Raw genomic sequence first — 19,956 nt, forward strand, 5'->3', positions numbered from 1 at the left:
ACAAATACCTTGGCAACTCTGACTTTCATGGGAGCTACTGAAGCTTTCAAAAAGAATGCAGAAGTGCTAATCTCCTGATGCAAGTGACTTCAGCCCTGACAGACATTTCCTCAGAGTCACAGATAAAACTGAAGGATTAAGCCATAAAGGATTAGGAGAGGTGTCACCTAGAATTAAGTCACTGGCCTTGAATCTTGGTTTTGTTGGGCACTGAAAATAGCAAATTTCACCATCTTAAAAAGAAGCTTTATTGTATTTCTTTAAATATATATAAACATTTTTCAGATATATCTTGAATTCCTGAGTAGGCTTAAAAGTCTAGATGGCTCATAGTTGTACAATTTCCATTTTTTACTACACTTCAGTGCAGTAAAATACATCAATCTGACAATCCAAAGAGACCAAACAAATTTCTTTCACAACCGTGCACTGGATGTTTATGTATCTAAGAAAATACAGGAAATAAATACCTTGCATGGCTCTCTTCACACAGAACCTATTTTAAATGATACAGACCCTAAAAGGGGAGGGTCTGTTAGGCAGAAAATTGGTCTTTGCCCAGAAAGTTTATAGCTCATAGCAAATCTAGGTCTTCCCAGTTATTTTGATGTAAGCACCAAAAAGAGGTCCATACATGAGCTGTGCTTTAAGTCCAAAAAGTCTGTGGCATTTCACTTAACAGGTGTAGAGGTTACTTGGGGTGGTAGGGAAGAAATAAGCTTTGTGCCTCAAAGGGGTGTTTCAAGTCACCCTGGGTATCTGTGACAATGGTGAGAACTGATGGGAAATCTCAAGAGGGACCCAACCACTGATCCTCAGCCTGATAAAACCTGCCATAATTTGGAAGTATTGTGCCTAGCTCAGGCTGCAGACTGGCAGAAGCCCTGACACTGTGACAAAGCCACTGCAGCTACTGCATTCTGCAGGCAGGGGCTGGTTTCCTGCTGTACAGGGAACCCACTGCAAAGGCACATGTGTAGTCCATGAAAATATTTCTAATAGAACCTTCTCTGAATCAAATTATGCTTTTTTTTTTTTTTTTTCTGGTTTAAAAGAACAGATAGTGTAATGGGAAATGTCATGTTTTCAAAGAGTCATACAAATGTATCCCGTGAAGCCCAAGATTTCCAGAGAAAAGTCGCTGGCTCTTGCCAAAACTTTAAACTGAAGCTACGAGACTGCTGTTAAAAATCAAAAGAAAAGTGAAACCCTCCTCAATTTAAAAGGACATGAGTATTTTTCAATTTTGACAGACATTTTCATGGAGGGAGGAACAAGAAGGAACTGCTTCTGATTTCCCAGCAGGAAGCATTTAAGAATGTGTTTACTGGGCATTGATGACACAAGCACTTCTGGCAGAGGCAAGCAAGTTATTTTTTAAGCAGCAGAGCAGGAGGAAGCTGGTTGGTCACAGAGAATCCATGTATGAGACAGTGGTGCCACTGTGTTGGCAGTCCATGAAAGGGATGCCTCAATTAGGCTGATGAGCATACAAAACCATGGAATTTAGGCTGTGCATTCCTTGGATAAAGAAAACTGTGAAGGGCACTTTGCCATGGTATTTCCAGTTTAAGTTTAGAGACTGGACTATACAGCTGTAATCATTAATGATAGTAAAAGTCCTAATTAATACTAATAGTACTAATAGGTAAAAAGACCCTGCTTATCCTTCTGTATATTTCCTATCAGAAAAGAATTCACTTAAGTTTCATTTCCTTAACAGAGAGCAATTCATACTCTAAGCTACAACTTAACAGTGTAACCATTAACCTACAATAGAAAGTATAAAGAAAATGAACCCAAATTTAAGTTCTGTAAATTCAGTTTACCTACTCTTCATCTCATGGCATATTTACTATAGCAAGCCTAAAAGTTCAGACCCATTTATTTCTGCCTGTCCTCTGATTTACAAATCCTGAATTAATCCAGTCTTTTCACAGCCCACGTATGAAAGAAAGGTGCAAATGGCTGAAGGAAATGATAAGAACTGGATCCCATGCCATGGATCACATTCTGTGCCCAGAATGGCTTCCCCAGAGTAAGCCTGTGTAGCAATGCTTTCTGACATTCATCATCACAGTCCACTCCTTGGATCACTGCTGTTGTGGCCATGTTTCCATTGCAGGTTTCCATTGAAAGAGCAAGGCTTCTAACAAAAGGCCATCCCTCCCAAGGGGAGCACAGCAGTGATTTGAATATCAGGCCTCAAAAAGGTGGATTTATTTCAAAAATTTTGCCAAGGGCTGCTAGCAGGCCAATCAGTTTCAGTGGGTGATGGTTTATAGCAACAAAACTGTGAAGTCTCCAGAAACTAGAAATCTGTGAAATGTGGGGAAAAGAGCTGCCTTCTTGCCAGAACAAAATTCCTGGTTATATAGGGCATTGGATCAAAGACAAAGTATTTTGCAGAAACACAGCATCATCCCAAACCTCATCAGCAAGGCTTTGGGGATGCTGGGTGACATTCCCTCTGGTGTCCTCGGCTGCTGGACCAGCCCCCTGCCTCTTCCTCCAGCTTTCCTCTGGACATACCCTCCAAATTCTGATTTATTCATGTTGTCAGCAGCAGGGGAGCTGCTCAGTGAGCAGCTGGGGAGCCCCTCCTGCTCTGGGTGATGCCTCCTCAGCAACTCCCAGCAGAAGGGCAGGAAGAGGAAAATCCAGATGTCAATTCCAAAGCCTGCCCAGAAATTTGCAGTACCTGCAGTAGCTGCTCTCAAAGGTTTAGAGCTCAGCTCTTCTTTCCAAAAGCCTGCAGCAGACCCAACCACTTGAAGCTCTTGGACAGCACAGGGATACAGAAAGCATGGAGCATCTTCAAGCTTTGTGCATATGTGTCCTTTGGGTCCTGGGCACACAGAATCATGGAATAGTTTGGGAAAGGATCTTAAAGATCATCTAGTTCCAACACCCCTGCCCTAAGTTTTTGCCCAAAGATTTTTCCACCTCCCAGGCAATTAAGAGAAGGTGCAAAATACCAGAGAAATGGCATTTCCTAGTGATTCTGATAAACAGAGTATATAACCGGCTACTTTAAAGGCAGGCTTTGAAATGCCACTGGCTTGCTTTGTTCCAAGCCCAGTCCCAGGGAGAATGTCAGGTCACATAGCTCATTTGTTATCTTTGTACAGAGGAGCTCCACTAAACGCCTGCCATCATAAAAATACTAACATTCCTTTTAGGGGAATACAAGTAGAAAAGAAAAATGCAACAACTGGCTTAAAAGGAAGCCAATTAGCACTTCAAAGATTGCCACGTGGTGGTCTGCAAACAGGGATGTTAAAATACCCTGGGGAGCCGTGCTCCTCTTCAGCCCCAGCCTGAGTGATGGAAATGGGGGCAGCTCCATTACAGAGATAACACTCCCCCATGACACAAACCTACACCGTGCATTCATTCACACACACTCTTTGCATTTTATTTCCCTCAGTGGCTTAAAAAATGCCAAGAATCAGAAAGGCATGTGAAGAGCATTTTAATCTAGCCTTAGATAAGGCACTTTGCTCCTCTGGGCAGCGAGCACACAGCAGCAACAACTTCATGTACAACATGAAGGAAAGTGGCAGGGAGAAAACTGCAGTAATTGAGGTCACATCCTCTGTGACTGCAAGGAAACCCCCTCACACATTTCCCCCCATCATCCATGGACATTTCCATGTCTATACAGCTCACCATTTTAATGATGTATAAATATTTATCTCCTGAGCAGATAAACTAGTAGGCATTTAATTCTAGTGATGCACACACCTGGTGGCTGGATGCTCTCATCTACCTTTAAATGCAAACCACCAGCCACTGAATTAAATTGTGTGGCAAAATTATGTGACAGTTATCTCTGAGGTGTTTGGAATCCCACAGAAAATCTGTGCTTCACGTGGTTAAGCAGCAAGCTCTCATGTTTTATAGGGAGGAGGGGAGAGAAGAAGGGAAAAAAGTTGTGCTTTGTGTGGTTTTTTTTTTTAAATCTCATTTGCAGCTGTACATTACAGCTTACAGATTAATAATAAAAGAGTGTACGTGACAATGCAGAAACAAATGATGCTCAATGTCAACACAAAGCAAGATGCAAATAAATTTTTCTGTTAATTAACCAGGCTTTCATTTCATCTGCTCTGATCTCGTAAATAAAGCTTACAAGTTAGTTTCAAGCAAGTGTGGGAATTATGCAGGCAAAAAAAATAATCCCAAATCATAAATCAAAACGCCTTAACTCAATGGTTTCCTAGTACTGGTTAGCTAATTATATCTGCCATTTTTTATTCAGGAGATCTAAACAGATTAAAACAGGTTAAAAAAAATTATATTAATTATTCAGCTAATTATACTTGCCATTTTTTATTCAGGAGATATAAGCAGATTAAAACAGGCTAAAAACAATTGTATTCAGGAACTGGCCCAAGGATAAGAGCTCTCTGGATAGTACCAGACATCAGCTGGTGTCAACCACTGCCAAAAAACAAGAGGCATCCCTGAATGTCTGAAAGACAAGAAGAGCTTGGGCAGAAGGATGTATGGATAAGAGGACAGACAGAAGGAAGAGAGAGAAGAAAGAGTAAACAACCAAATAACACTAAATAACATTCTCCTGCACCTATGACTTGCCTCTAAGGATTTGCTTTCCAAGCACTCTATTGAAAATGTTCAAGTCCTTAACTTATCTTCTGGGGGCAAATAAGGGGGCCTGAAAAGCCTTAGGTTAATTAAGCATTGCTGAGATGTGCTTGATGAGATGGGGAAATAAAAAGCTTTTGAAAGGGTGAAAAATCTCCAACCATCTGGTAGCAGCAAAGGGGAAAGACAAGGGGCAGTCTGCAGCAGGGAGGTACAGGACTCCTTAATTATTGGGCTGCCAACACCATACCACCCTAAATACCTGTGAAAGCTCACAAAATGAACTCACAAGGCTCAGCAAAAACAACATCTCTCTTAATAAGAACAGCATCTTCAGGAAAGCAAATGAGTAGCTTTCCCCAAGGTACATCTGCTAATTAGAAATGATGGGTAATAAATGCAGGTGGCAAGGCCCCCAGATGAGAGCAAGACTATTCCTGGTGACCTCTCTGCCTGTTTCTTCTGACTGCTGCTCTCCAAGGCTTCACAGATGGTGTTCTCTTTAAATTAATACCGCCCTGCCAGCCAGAAGGAAGCTTCTGTTGTACTTGGCAACACAGGTGAACAGCCTGCATTTAGATTTCAAAGCAAATGCCACAGGTGTTCCAGCAATATGGCAAGCAGCTGATGTGCTCCAGCCTCTTCAGGCCTGGATAAGGCTCAGCTGTGTTTTCTTACCTCTAAGACTAGCTAGAGAAAAAATCACAACATTCAAAGGGCAAACTTCACACACTGGAGCAAAATCTGAACTATCTTTGCTCTAAATGACTCTGTCAGTTGTGAGGTGACAAAGTGCCAATGCCATCCTGCCTCCTCCTCTTGGAGGAGATGGATATGTATCCAGCTGATTACAGGTGCAGGTTAGCAAGGAGCAAACTGGCTTCAGCACCCCAAGCTGTGACCAAAGCTTTGCCAGAAAGCATTGCTGTGCTCATTCTCACTTTTGGAATGTGAATGTGTGTAGCTGATTTCCTTCCCTCCTACGTGCAGATCCTTCTCCAGGTTTTTCAGCTGTGTGCTGGTGATCTAGCTGGATTCACAAGCTGGGCAAGAGCAACCTGCATCTGTCCTTGAATGGCAGACCTCATTACAAGAAGGAAATGGTTCTGGCAATCTCATACATTGCATGGCACTGCTGCTTCCAGGATCAGATATCAGCCTCGGGTCAGGGGGTATTTGACCACCTCTGGTGGTTAAATATCCCATGGCAACTGTGATAAGAACAAATGGCATTAACCATATTTTACAGCCAAATCTTGACATGAGTATCTCTCCCCCAGGCTCCCCTTGAAAATACTTTTTTCACTTTGGAAAGATTTCCTGTGTCTTAAACATCACACTTTTGACTTAGTACTGTTAAACACTGGCTGTGTTTCATGCCAGAGGGAACAGTTTCATGAGCAGATTCTGTGATCTCTGTATGCATCCATTTCTAAGATAACTTGGGTTCCTTTAGATAGGTACAAGATACATTTCTTATGGTCTGCTTTTTCATGCTCACACACTTCAAGAGCCAGCTGGATCTGCAAGCAGAACTGCATCCAGGAAATCTATTTTATGCCATGATGGAAGCAGGCAGTACTGGGAATATTGTTTGAAGACTTTTTTCTTTAACTTTCTTTTCTTTTTAAAGCAAACTTGTCCATGTTGCATTGCCAGAAGATTCAAATCCAAGCTACAAAAAGCATCCAAATGTTTGGACATTTACCTGAAAACCAGCTGTGTTCCAGCTGTGGGAGCCTGCAGTACCTGTAACTCAGTAACTGTGTGGTTTCTGAGACATGTCAGCAACCCCCCAGTAACCTCAGTCATCTGCAATTCAAGACTCAGGTTTCTATGTGCAAGCAGATTTATGATGATACAGGCATTAAAAACACTGACAACAGTTTTAAAAGACCACCACAGCTGTACCTACCACACACTGGACAGTCACTGCCTTGGAAGGCAGAGAGGTGAACAAAACCCACAGAGGATGCCAGCTTTACCAGACCAAGATGAGTGTGGAAGCTGTCAGCTATGCTCATGTGAGGGTAATTGTAAAATATCTGCTGTCCCAGGGAGGAAGTGCCAAAAAATGAGAGCACAGCTCTGGTCTCTTTTGGTGATCCAGCTGTTTAGATCAATCCAGGATCCACAGGAGCTCCTGATATCTAAAGGAAGAATTGGGTGTGTGGGAAAGGACCACAGCAAAACACCATGGATCTGTGAGGTGAGATCACAAGAAGAAGGGCCAAGGGCTTAACTAAGGTTTGATGGCAGCAGCCATGCAAAACTTGGAGCAATGAGGATCTGAAGCCCAGTGAGGGAGAGGGACCATGCCAGTGCTTACTCTGGCCTCATACCCTCCTGATCAGAGCATGCTGGAAATAAATCTGAATTAATGCTGGAAGGGTTCCACCCCTGATCCTTGTGTCTTAGAGATTCCTGCAAGACAACCATGTGGGAAGCCCCTCTCATTACTGGGACAGCACCAATGAGAATGTGTCACCTGTAGAGACCTTTCAATGCTCAGGAAAGAGCAAAACAAGAGGGAGTGGAGCTGCTGCACACTCATAACAGCAAGTTCTTCTCAGTTTTCTGACCTCTCCCGACCAGCTGGGTTGATGGAGGCACCATACTAAGGTACCAGCACCCCAGAAAGGGGGAGATGCTCAGACCCAGCTGTGCTCCCTGCTCAGTCTGTCACCTTCCTGCTAATCTTCCTTCTGGCTAGGATAGCTGGAGGAATCAGGCAAGTTAATTTCCTTGACTTGAGTTCCTGGAGTTAGGCATTGATTTTTCAGCATATTGACATCTTATTTTGAAGCACCTGAGGTATCTCCATTTGTTCTCATTTGACACCTTTGTGCTACATTTCAGGCTGTCAGACAGTGAAAACATGTCCAGCAGCTGTGCTCTACTTGATGAAACTCTGTGTAGCTATAACTGTGTCACTGTCATAGCATTTGGCCACAAATTGGGAATCTCAATGTTTTCCAAGCCCTGATACAGTGAATTTGCCATCCTGACCCCCCTGACTATACACCATTGTTAGCTGTAACCAGGGGGCAATGAAGAGACTACTGACTTTTTGTGCTCAAAATACAGAACAGAGTTTAACCAATTTTTCTGTCCAGGTAAGAATGGTATAGCCTGAAAGTGACTGCATATTTCCTCCACAGAGAAAATGCTGAATGTGCAGATATGCTGTCCTTCAAGGGTTGTAAAGTAATGCAAGTATTGAGAGGTTTTAGGATGATGTAAATAGAATAAAAGAGGTTTTGACCTCTGATTACTGGCACAGTGACTGCAGAACAAACAAACTAACAGTAAAGGCACATCCACATAGGGGAATAATGAGTCAAAGGGCTTATATACCCCAAAATTTCGGTGTAAAGACCCTGCAACAGTGAAGCAGTAATGAAGGTCATCTTTTGGTTGAAATTTGCTGGCTGTAGAAAGCAACAGAGTTTAGAGCTCAGGATAGAAGTCACAACTCTGAACATGGGAGGAAAATCACTGGCAACTGTTTCAGCAAGGTCCAGTGTTAATCAAGTAAGTACATTACAAGCATTGAAGCATGTGCACAAGTAAGACCCCACCATTCCAATGCTCTTCATGTTTCTCTTGGATCTCTAAAAACAAAACAAAAGTGTTTTTGCAGTTGCCCATAGACTGTCTGCAGCTGCAACTCACAGTCCATAATTCAGAGCACTGGTTCAATTGCAGCTAGGAGCACACGCACAGCACACAGGAGTGCTCCAAAAAAGGCTCCTCAGAGATCATGCAAGACCCCAAAAAGGAGATGCTGAGCTTTCTGTGAAATAACAGAAGGTCCCAAAGAGCTGCACTTGTGCACCAATGTGTTGGGATGACCCTGCTGCCTGATTCAGATGCAGCCCCAGAGATTGGGAGGGAAGAGCTCTCTCCCTGGTAGATCTTTCAGAGTGGCTAAAGACAAGGTCAGTTTGGGCTCTTGGGTTGATTCTATGGGCCAGGTATGCTGGTGATGCTGACCTTGCACGCTCATCTGGAGGCAAAATGTGATAAAAGCCAACCAAGCAGAGGAAAACTCCTTCCAGATGGCAAGACCTCAAAAGAATGCTCACCTGTCAACCACATTAGGAAAAGGCGAGGGGACAGAAAACCTGCTGCCAAAAAGTTATGAGTAAAGTGCAGAAAAAAGGAAGAGAAAATCCAGAGGAAAGCATTATGCTTCAAAGATCTGAGTGAGACTGAGTGGGATTTTTCCTGCACTGGGTCAGCTGCAGTGAGAAAGGTTTAATCTCAGTTCAAGTCATGCCCTAGCAAAGCAACCTCTACTTCACAAGGCTGCACACACATTTCCCCTCACTATGTAGCATTCCTTTCTTGTACAGCTCTGGCCTCCCTCTCCAAGCACAGGAGGCAAGGACACCCATGAAGCCATGGTGTACCTCACTAGCAGAGCCAGAAGTGGGAATACACAACAGAAGAGAAAACAGAACAGAGCTGAATCAAAAAGTGTCTCTCTTGATCCACGTGACAGTATGGAGTGAGTAAATGCCACCCTTCTCACATGAGAACCAGATTTACTCCTCACCACAGCACTAGGCAAAACTACAGAAATAATCAGTGAAGTGAAAATGTTCTTCCACTCCTCAAAGAACAAGCCACAGAATCTTTCAATCCTAGGGCATATGGTGTTTTCTTTTAATTCTTTCCTGTTCTATACTTGAGAAAAAAAAAGTTCCCCAGATCATACCTTCTCCACTCCCACTGGTTGTGGTTTCCACACAGTTATGACTGGGCTCCACTCTGTTTTGTGAAAATCCTTGGTTAAATGCAGTTTGTCTCCCTGCTGCCCTAAGTGTGTGGCCATTTGAATTTTTGAAACAGCTCTAACAGTGCCACAACCTGGGCAAGGTGATACATCCATCCACAACCTAAGCAAGTGGGAGCACAGAACTTCCAGTTCCAGAGCCAGCTCAGTTGGATGAGTGTACTCCATCATAAACAAACTTTATTAAAAGAGGTAAGAATCTAAAATTTATCAGTGCTTAACACAACAAAGACTCCTTTTGTAGAAGATGGCACAAAGACACAACATTTCTCTGTGAGGGATCAAATTGTTTCCTGGTGAAACTCCCTGCACTCCTTTGTTCTGGTGGACTTATTCTAATTTAGGACTGAATTTCTTACTGTGGCACACAGGAGCTAAGCTCACTGCTCAAACAGATACCTCTGAAGCTGTACATATATATTAAAGTGGTGCCTTATCTCTAAGCTTATTTCCAGAAATACTGATGGCTATGCTGCCATCTGTAACAGTGCAGTCCTTGGCCAGTGAGTCCTACTTTTTCAATATGTTACAGGAAACTGTTTCTGAGATGTCAGACACTCTCCCATATTCCTTTCCCTCATTCCTTAGGTGCTATTTGAGATGGTTTGAGAGAGTTTGAAAGAGAGAAATGTTTTGTTTCCATAAGGCACTGCTGTCTCTCTGGAGAGGGGAGCTAAAGCCAAAGCCTGGTAGACTTGGACCCCATCATTTGGAATACAGATTCTATTATCTCCCCAATTTTCATATGTGATAAGGGCCTTATCAGAATCTTAAAGCTCTTCAAGACTTGTAGGTCACAAGTAAAAAATATACAATATCATGTAATACTATTATAAACATATGAGGACTAAGAATGACATCATAGCATCTGCTTTTCACTGGGATTTGATGATTTCATATTTTTTAGCATTCCCAACATGGAAAATCAAAATGAAAATGGCACTTCAATATATTTCATTAAAAATATCCAGTTTCTCCTCCAGCATCTTCAAGGATTTAATTTCTTCTTTCTTTTTATTTTCTGTATATGGAAAAGAACTCTTAAGCTTCTTTTACTTATTTAATGATGAGTGTGATTCAATTCAGTGCTGTAACATAAGTTAATTAAACTAAACAAAGGCTGCATTGTCAACACTTTCAGCAGGAACAAAGAGATGATATTTTTAAATGCAATAAAAAATGCTAATTCATAATACTATTTCTATTCTGCTTACTGTAAAATGAAATGAAGAAAACAATCAAATAGAGATAATAAACCTTAAACACTATCATTGTTACAGTATTCTCTCTTGTTGTTTTCCTGTTTTCTTTCCTTTTGGCTTTTTTGTTTTACCCTTACCATCATGTCTGGTAACACAAAGTGACTGTGACAGCAAGCAAAACATTTAAGCTGGAAAATTCCTTACATTTTCTACTTTCTTATTAGAAAAGCACACAGAAAAAATAAATTATGTTTCCTTGCAAGGGATGAAAAATAATTAAAACTTCAAATTAATCCTGCACCATCTATTTTTTTTTATGTACATTCAGGTTAGAAACTGGTATATGGAGACTAATGAAAAGAAACAGATTCTTTCTGTGGCAGGAAAATAAATACAACTTTTTTCCCCCTCAAGAGACTGAAATCAATATCTAGAGCAGACTACTGACAGTGTAATAACCACCCTGACTGCCAATGCACAGTGCTGCACAGCATCCTCAGGGAAGCTCCCTCAGGAAAGCTCTGCAGGGCTCTGCATCCCATTTGCTGCCCCATCCTGCACCATCAGTGAAGCCTCTGCTGATGTAAGAGCCTGGACAGCTCCCACTGCACAAAGCCCCCACACAAACAGTGGGGCCAAAGCCCCAGAGCTCCTCCTCTGCAGCCTGCAATGGGTAAGCAGAGCAAAGGGGATGCAGGGGGGAAACCCAGGGCACAGGGAATATTTCTCTGTCTGCTCTGGGGTGCCCTGACCCCCAGGGCAGCACTGACTTTGACCCTCACTCATGGAGAAAGTTTCCTAAACTCCAGAATAGACCAGAATCCACTAAGGTGCTAAATAGATTGTAGAGAGTAGTGTGGGTGTATCACTTGGTGAGAAATTTAGGTTTTGGGATTTTGAGTATGTTGGGGATGGAAGCAAGATGGAGGGCACAGGGTGTGATCCTGGGTTTCTTCTTCATGCTTCTTCTTCCTCCTCCTTCATGGGTTTGGGTGGCATTTTGTAATTGGGCAGAAAAGTTCCCATTGTGGGCCCTTTGGGATCAGTTATTGGGTTAAAAGGGAAGATAATCGAGGTGTCAGTTCTTAATTGGATAGTTTAGTCTTAACAGACCTTGTAACAAGAGATTGTTGGCCATTTTGTGCCTTCTAATGAACTCATGGTTGTGAGACTGTTTTACTGATAAGAAATAACAAACACCTGAGTCTGAACATGAAATACCATCTCAGGTGCCTTCAATCCAGACCCAGAGAAACCCACAACTGGTACCCCCACACAGGTAAGCCTCACCTGGCATAGAAATGACTTGGATATCCTTTTCTGCCACAGCTATAATTCCTTCAGGAGGGCAGAGTGCCTGATACAGACCAAAAAGCCCTTGGACCACCACAAACTCAGCACAGTGGGCTGGCAAACACAATCTGGTCACAGAATCTCCTCAGCTGGCTGATACTACAGATGAAAAGTTCACAAAAGGAGTTTTGTGATGTTCTCAAAAAAATAAAAGCATGTAAAGAGAGGCTTCATAGGTGAGGTACCTTTTAGGCTTTCCATTGCTAATCTCTCTGCACACCTCCCAGCAGTCCCACCTACTGCTTCTCAACAGCCCACATCTCTGCATAGCCTAGAGCTTTAAATTCCCATTTGCAGCTTTCTGCTTCCACAGCCTTTCCAGCATTTCTGCAAAAAAGCCCAATGGTGCGCTTTTCTTTTGCTTTGCCAAACATCAGTATGTGTTAGAATAGGATTTTAAAGATATATTTCATATTTAGCATCTGAATATGCTGTAACAGCCCAAAAAATGGCATCTGATCTATTCAGTATGGGTTCTTATCAAACACCAAATGCACTGTATCTGGTTCAGGATATTTTTTCCTCTCCTCTTTGAGCAACTGAATAAAAGAAGTTGGAGCCTTTATACTAGAAGTAGTCTAGAAGCTACAGCAATCCAAAGTAATTTTTTCTTTCCAAACAAAGTGAAATTACCTATTTAAAGATTCTAGTGAAGGCTTTTTTTTTTTCCCCCCCAAAAATGTCTCATCTTTCCCACTTGAAGAATTAAAAGAGTTTGGTTGAGCAATAAAATTGCCATGAATCAGTAATAAAAATGTCAGATTTCTCCAAAAAAGATCTTAAGAATTCTTTCATTTCTCTATAGCCACAATGTCATTTTGAAATTTTTGACTGTTTGATAACAAAGTCATTATTCTGACATTATTTACGACTGTACCAATGCATATAAAAATCCTATAAATGCCTGAGACTGGAGCTGTAAAACATGAGAGCTCTTTTCCCCAGGCTTTGGAATATTTAGTTCTCTCCAAGATCACACCATAAAATTATCACTCCTGCTAAAGCAAAATGGACAAGAGAGGAATGGACAAAGTGTTGCCTACAGAGTTACAGGTTACAGCTATTCTTGTTACAAAGACTGCTGAGCAAAATTGGCCTTAGCTAGAACAGAACTTGGCAGACTTCAAACCTGAAATTTTAGGCAGACTTCAAATTCAGAGTGAACAAGCACTGATCAGAAGATTGACAAAGGAAATCACATGCACTGCAAAGGATGGAAACTGCCAGGCTGACCTCATGGTGAAGGTGAGGGTTCTACACAGCCACTCTAATGTTGCTCACATGGAGAAACATCACAGGTCAAGCTCAAACAATATTCCAAACTGGCATGAGGTGACAAAATATTTCAGCCCAAATAGAGAAGAGAGAAAACCAGAGAAATAACAGCAATAGCTGTTCATTTTCCAGTGCTCTGACAGAAAACCTACCCCTTCAAAGAGTTAAATGACTTCCAAGGATGATTAGTGAGGGAAATCATCATCTTGGATGTCTCAATGAAGGGAGACAGAAAGAGAGGGGAAATAAGATGACAGAGGTGAGAGTGGGCTCAGAGGAGAAACTGGCTGCATATCCACACAAATATGGGATTTACTTCCATGTGCTGCAAATTGTGTTGTGGAATAAATGTGCTGATTAGGCCTACAAATAAGTGCTGAGTGCATGGCCATTACAACACAGCAGGACCACTTCCAAGTGTACATATAAAGGCACTGCCAAAAGGTCTGCTAAAACTGTGTACACTTACCTAGTCAGCAAATAGGTCAGTGATCACCACTTGCTCTGGTTTTTAATAAAGGGATTTGAGAATATTCCCCAATCTTATAAGAAACATAGATTTTCATTATTTTTTTGTGAACCAGAATGAGTGAATAATAGTAGTTGGAAAAAAAAAATGAAAAAGGCATCTTAGCTTGCCTTTTTTCTTCAGCTGCTCCCTCTTAATATATAACTTCAAGTTGCAGTAGAAAAAAGGGAATAAATTGGCACATGTGATATTTTATTACTGATTTTGGAAAAAGCAACAGCAGGTTTTTATGAAACACACAGTGCCTCACATTGTTATATTCTTCAGGGTAATCTGGCTGGGTTCTCACTGCTGGCAATGGGAGTTAGGAGTGTGACTGCCAAGATTTTGATTCTTCATTCCTCTGGGCTCCCAGCATCCCAGAACCTTGAAAGCACCAGGATCTGGGACTCCTTGGGAATTCACACTACAGCATGACCCTGGAGCTGTGAAGTGAAATGAGCTCCACAGAAAGGACCCTGCAAGCTTTAAAAAACCCCAAAACACAGAGATGAGCTGGCAGTAAAATTTGCACAATTAGATCAGAAGATAACCTGTGGTTTGTCAGAAGTTCATGTAAACTGAGACATCTCTAAACCATCAAGAAACAGACATTTTTCCACGGAAAACCACACCATTGAAAAACTTCCTAGCACGCTTCAAAGCTGCAATCAGTAACTGAGCAGAAATCCAGCTTCAGGTTGGAAAAGGGACTTTTTGTTGGTACTTTAGTGGCTTACACAGCTCCAGTTCTGAGGACTGAAGGGACTGCAGATAACTCCCAAGAATCTAATGCTCCCAGTGAGACAGAGAGAAGAGAGAGGCAGCTGCATGCCACCCTTTGCTCTGGGATGAGTTTGAAAACAAGCACAAGAAAATCTCATGTAGAACAGAAAGACCAGGTAGTTTGGAATTTAGCAGTTGCTATATTTGGCTATGCATATAGATCCAGAATGGGTCAAACCAACTAGAGATCCATGAATTTCTGTTTAACAGGACTAGCAGTCCCACATTAGCCTTTTCCCCATGTTCTTACACAAAAATACAGTATTTCATCCTATATCAAATGTACTGTGTGTGCTGCTGGAAAACTTTCAGCTGAATTACTTTAGGAGGTAGCACTCAGGTTACATAAAATAATGTCACACATTAAATCTCTTTTTAATGCCAGGTAATCTCCTTCCATTAAGAGGAATCTCTCATTGGGAAATATATATTATTTTATCAATCTGAACTTCAGCTGATTTTATTTTTCTTACCTCTTTTTGTCCAGACCCACTTCACTTCATGGCAAATTTTCAAAACCTATGTGGTAGAATTTGTGCCCACCAGAACAAGAAGCAACCAGCAAGATGAGCTATGAGGGTGCTTGGACCCATGAGAATGAAAACAAGACAAGGGAAAGGCTTTCTTTCCTTCTCTGCTCTTGCTCTGCAAGAGCACCCATTTATTTTTCCTGTGCCAAAGTGCTTATTTTTCCTGTGCTTCTTCCTTTGGAAGAAGCTGGACAGAATATTTATGCTGTTATCCTGCACGCACACACTCAGCACACCTCCTCCTATCATGGAACTTACCAAAAGATCACTTAAATTGATGACACTAATTCTATGGACTTCAACAAGCTTTGGATCAGATGAATCCCGCACAGTATCAACACCTGAGACCCCAGGTAGGAACAAGTTCCAAAATATTTAGCAAGAACTTTTTTACTTACTTAGTATTTAAAACTTTTAAATCAAGGGCTGGAACAGAAAAGGTGCCAAGAACAGCCCTTTTCTGACATTACCTGCTTTTCCTCAACACTGCATATTTTAATAGTAAGTAGCACAGATGTTGAAATACAATCTCTCTTCTGAGAACTAAATGACAGTCCCTAGCTGTTGGGGACACTAAAGAAGTAAAGAGGAGAAAATATGCAAATAATGAAGGTACATTTTTTCCAATTTAGTTCTGATGATGCATAAAATACTATGTAAATAATTTCTATTTGGAGGAGATTAACATGACAGCATTGGTATTTGCAATCAGAGTGAGCCTGTATGTATAACCTGGGTTTGCAGCTGAGCTAGTGTGGTACCATTTACCTGAATTTGAACATAAGAATTCTATCAATTCTACCTTCACCATCATTAATACAGCACAAAACCAATACCATTAACACAAATGATAACGAGGAGATGTGATTAGTCTCAGCTTGGATAGGCAATTAAAATTTAAAAAAAACAAAAAGGGAAATATTGTTTAGCTGTATATGAACAAAGAGGTTCTATTAACCTGGCTTTGCAGCGAAGAAAATTGTCAATATTGATAACACAGGTTTGCAATTAAGTTGGTGTCAATGTGGCTGAGAAAAGGACTTCATAATTAGGAAAACATAGTTAGTATTGACCTGAATTTTCAATAAAAATAATGTCTGCATTTTAATTTGGAACTGTAAAATTAATCCTTGGGCTCTACAAATGACCATATAATTAACTAGCAGTTACTTTAAAATGAGAGAATTATTTACATAATACATTATTTTTTATATAACCACACGCCCTTACAAATGGTGAGATGATTGCAGGGTTCCCAGGAGCATCCAACACTTACATTTGTACATTTCCTTGCAACAGCATTCCCAAGGTTTTAAATACTTTACCCCCATTAAAAAAATTACTGCTTCAGAAGACTCTGTATTCTCACCAAATATTGGTTTCTTCATTAGAATTACTAGTTTTAGTTACTCTTAATAGTTACTAGTTAAATTAATAGTTAAATTAATAGTTAAATCTCTATTAATGACCTCACAAATAACTATCATACCCATTTATTTAAATACTCAGAATGCTTCTAGCAAATGTGATCATAAGGATACTTACATGGACATAAATTGGTTGTTTAATCAGCATTATGGGCTTAAATGCAAAAAACCGAAAGCGAGGAGAGCATTTAAATGCCACTTTTGAACCCGAGTGTGCACTTTTTTGCACTTAGCTTCCTATTGAAATCCAAGTCCAATATATCAAAACTCCACTCAAAGATAAGACAAAAAAAGATTTTTCCTTAGGGGGAAAAAGAGCTCTTTTCTGTGCCCTTTCCATGTTTCCTCACTATAGAAAAGCATAACATGAGTCCTGCAGCATTCTCTGTCTCCATCTGCTTTATAATAGGCTCACCTCCTTCTTCTTTTCCTTCTTCCTTTTCCTCTGCACCAAGTATCAAAGGAATCTCAGCTTCTGTTGTGCCTTCTTGGTTCAACAGAGGATCTGAATAAATTTGATAAAAAGATGAATAGTAAGCTTTTCAGAATGGACATGAAAGGATTGACACCCACTAGAGACCTTACCATGAAAAACGCTGGCAGAGGAAAAGGATCTTTTCCTCCACAAGTACAAATAAAAAAGCTGTCCAAGGAAATCCAAGGGGCTCTAGTTCAGAGCAAAGCCTTGAAGATACTGAACTTTCTGGGATTTAGGCACAAAATCCCATGCGCTTACTCCAAACATGGATCTTCACTGAGACTCACTGCAATCCCAGAGTCCATGTCCTGCCCCTTGATGTGCTGAAGGTCAGGCTGGATGCAGCTCTGAGCAACCTGGCTGAGTAGAAGGTGTACCTGCCCATAGCAGGGGGGTTGAAACTAGATGATCTTTAGGGTCCCTTCAGTCCCAGACATTCTACGATTCCATGATTCTACCTCAGCGTTTTTGCTTGTTAATCTTGCTTTTTGATCTCAAGACACAAGGAATACCTTCTATTTCCATGCAGGAATCTTGGGACTCTTCCCCAGTTTTTATCTCCTCATTTGCAGAAACATCCTGTTGTCCTGTTAACACAAGAAACAGAAACTGGTACCAGGATGGTTCTGCATGCAGGCAATGCTAAATTCATTAAAACAGAACGTGAACTTTAGACACAGCATGGTAGTTCCAAGCCAAGCACTGTTTTTTTTTTTCTAGTAAGTGAACCATGTTGGACACATTTTATATATGAAAATACCACTTAACAGTACTAAGCATTAAGTTATTTATGGTAAAAACTGTCCCTGCAGCACTTGGAGTTTTTCCTCCTTTGCAGCTCAATCTTGACACTGTTTCTCATAGGAGCTGTTGTAAAGTGCTTGCACTTGATGGTCAGCAGAAGGAACAGAAACACCCCACAGGCTTTCAGAACCACAATAACAACACGGTAACAGTGCTATGCACCCAGGATCACTATGGCTATTTAGAGACGCGGCTTTCCTCTAAACCTATTTAGAGACGTGGCTTTCCCAGTAGCATCAGGGGTTACTGTCCCACAGCAGGCTGACACACAACCTCCACTAGCCAACAGCATTTCCTTAAGGTGGCAGAGCCAGGCTGAAACCCACTGGGTGCTGACACTGGAAGAACTCAAGTTTCACACTGGTTCATCACGTCTGTCTCAAAAAACTTTGACTAAAAACTTTACCTTTGGCTTGATCTTGTTCACACATCACAGGATGCACTGAATCACCCTTCTGCATGCCTTTGGAGTCTTTTGGAGAATCTGAGGGAAAAATCAAACAAACAAATAAATCCTGAAGCAGTTTTCATGCTGGAAAAGTAGACTTGAGTTAGAGGAGTTCTTAGGTGCCAGCTTCATATTTGGCATTTTGATACACTGACAATTTTCTATCTGTTTAACTACAGTCTTATAAACTACAGAAGTGTATTTGTGGGTTCCAATTATTCAAATTGATTTCAGAATCCCTACCCTTACTGAGCAGTTTTTTGCTGGCAGTACAAACCTTAAACCAGAAGCTGGCAAAGAAGGATGCATAAGAATAATCAGCAGCACTACCAAGAATTTTATTCCTAATGAGTGGAGCGGCACAAATCTATGAGAAATAGCACAAACCACCTACTTGATAAATAAAGTGGTTTATTATTTCTTTAGAATAACAGTTTTTCATGGTTGAATTTACAGAAACTTTAAATCTTTCCAAAAAACAATAAATCCCATAAATCCCTGTGCAAATCCTAGCCTCATGTCACTTGATGACAAAGCTCCCAAGGTCACTATAGCCAAGAGTGCTTTTCTTTTTTGGGGCAGACTGTCAAAATGAACTGCCCAAAACAATGTTTGGGCAGTGCCACAGTGAGACTTAAATTACATTTTGGCAGAAAGTCCAACTGCTGTGCTATCTGGGGTCTTCATAAACACAGGGCATTATTTTGTTGCATCAAACAGCATTTTCTGACAACAGCCAGTTTTTGCATGGGGATGGAGAAATACATAATGCATAATTCCACTGCATTCAGGTAATACAGCAACACAGACACTTGATTTAGTGTGATTTAGTGATTTTGCTCACCCTCTTCACAGATTTCACTGGATAAAGAGCTCTCTTTGAACCTCATTAAAAACCACTGCTGATCTAACTGGACATTGCACAAACCACAGGGATAAGCCCACTCCAGGCTGTAACAACAGCAACAGATAATCAGTGTTTGTGTTCCCATGTGAGATGCTTTCTAAAGTCCTGCTCAATGGAAAAAGTAAGTAATGATGCCAAATGATCTACAGCACGTGATAATAAATTACATTTTGACAGTGCTTTTACAGCTTAAATTCTGGAAGGTCCCTCTCAACAACATTACTGAGCAAATCTTACAATATACCCAAGGATGCCCCTGTAAAACTCTGTTCCTGAAAATGTCCAAAAGTAATCTCTGATGGATAAGTAGAAAGCTAGGTTGTTAATATCTGATCCAAATTTAATAATCTGTAGGAAAGGTATGTGCTGAAATCGTGTGGCTTTAATTAACTGCAAATAATCCCCCAAGGCAAACATTTAATTACCCACACAGTTTCTTACTTCTTTCATGGCATGACAATAAGTTTAAAAAACCAAAGTTTGAAAGTAGAATAACTCACTGATGTACAATTTGCTAAACTTTATACTTGCTGCACTCATTTTTTGCCCTACTGCACCAGTCTTCCATACTATATTGTACAATGAGGTTCAAAGGATTATCCTTATCAGCCTGAATTGGAGCATAACTAAATTAGAATTTTATCAAATTCCAAGTTTAATCAAAAATCCAGTTGAAGGTTCTCCTGGTACCAAAAATTTTTTGGTAGCAAAAAATTCTATAAGGAATTTTTCAAGCAAACTTGAAACACATTGAGGGAAATTCTGGCTTTGCTGAAGTTTTTGACAAAGCTCTCAGGATTTCAGACAAGCCAAGATCTGTACTACC

General features: G+C 40.8%; 1 protein-coding gene across 4 annotated transcripts in view; it reads right to left on the bottom strand.

Moving 5' to 3' along the window:
- MACROD2 (mono-ADP ribosylhydrolase 2) overlaps positions 1–19,956 on the bottom strand; it is an 850,774-nt gene that overhangs the window by 18,538 nt on the left and 812,280 nt on the right. For all 4 annotated transcript variants that reach the window (XM_071422251.1, XM_071422242.1, XM_071422232.1 and 1 more), the window contains 3 exons: positions 18,182–18,259; positions 17,484–17,558; positions 16,909–16,998 (listed from right to left, as the gene is read on the bottom strand). In XM_071422251.1, coding sequence (XP_071278352.1) covers positions 16,909–16,998; positions 17,484–17,558; positions 18,182–18,259 — 243 coding nt within the window. The remainder of the gene's footprint in view (positions 1–16,908; positions 16,999–17,483; positions 17,559–18,181; positions 18,260–19,956) is intronic.

This window comes from Agelaius tricolor, unplaced genomic scaffold, assembly GCF_023055355.1.
Source record: "Agelaius tricolor isolate 1412-34295 unplaced genomic scaffold, bAgeTri1.0.p SCAF_1, whole genome shotgun sequence".
NCBI classification, from domain to species: domain Eukaryota; kingdom Metazoa; phylum Chordata; class Aves; order Passeriformes; family Icteridae; genus Agelaius; species Agelaius tricolor.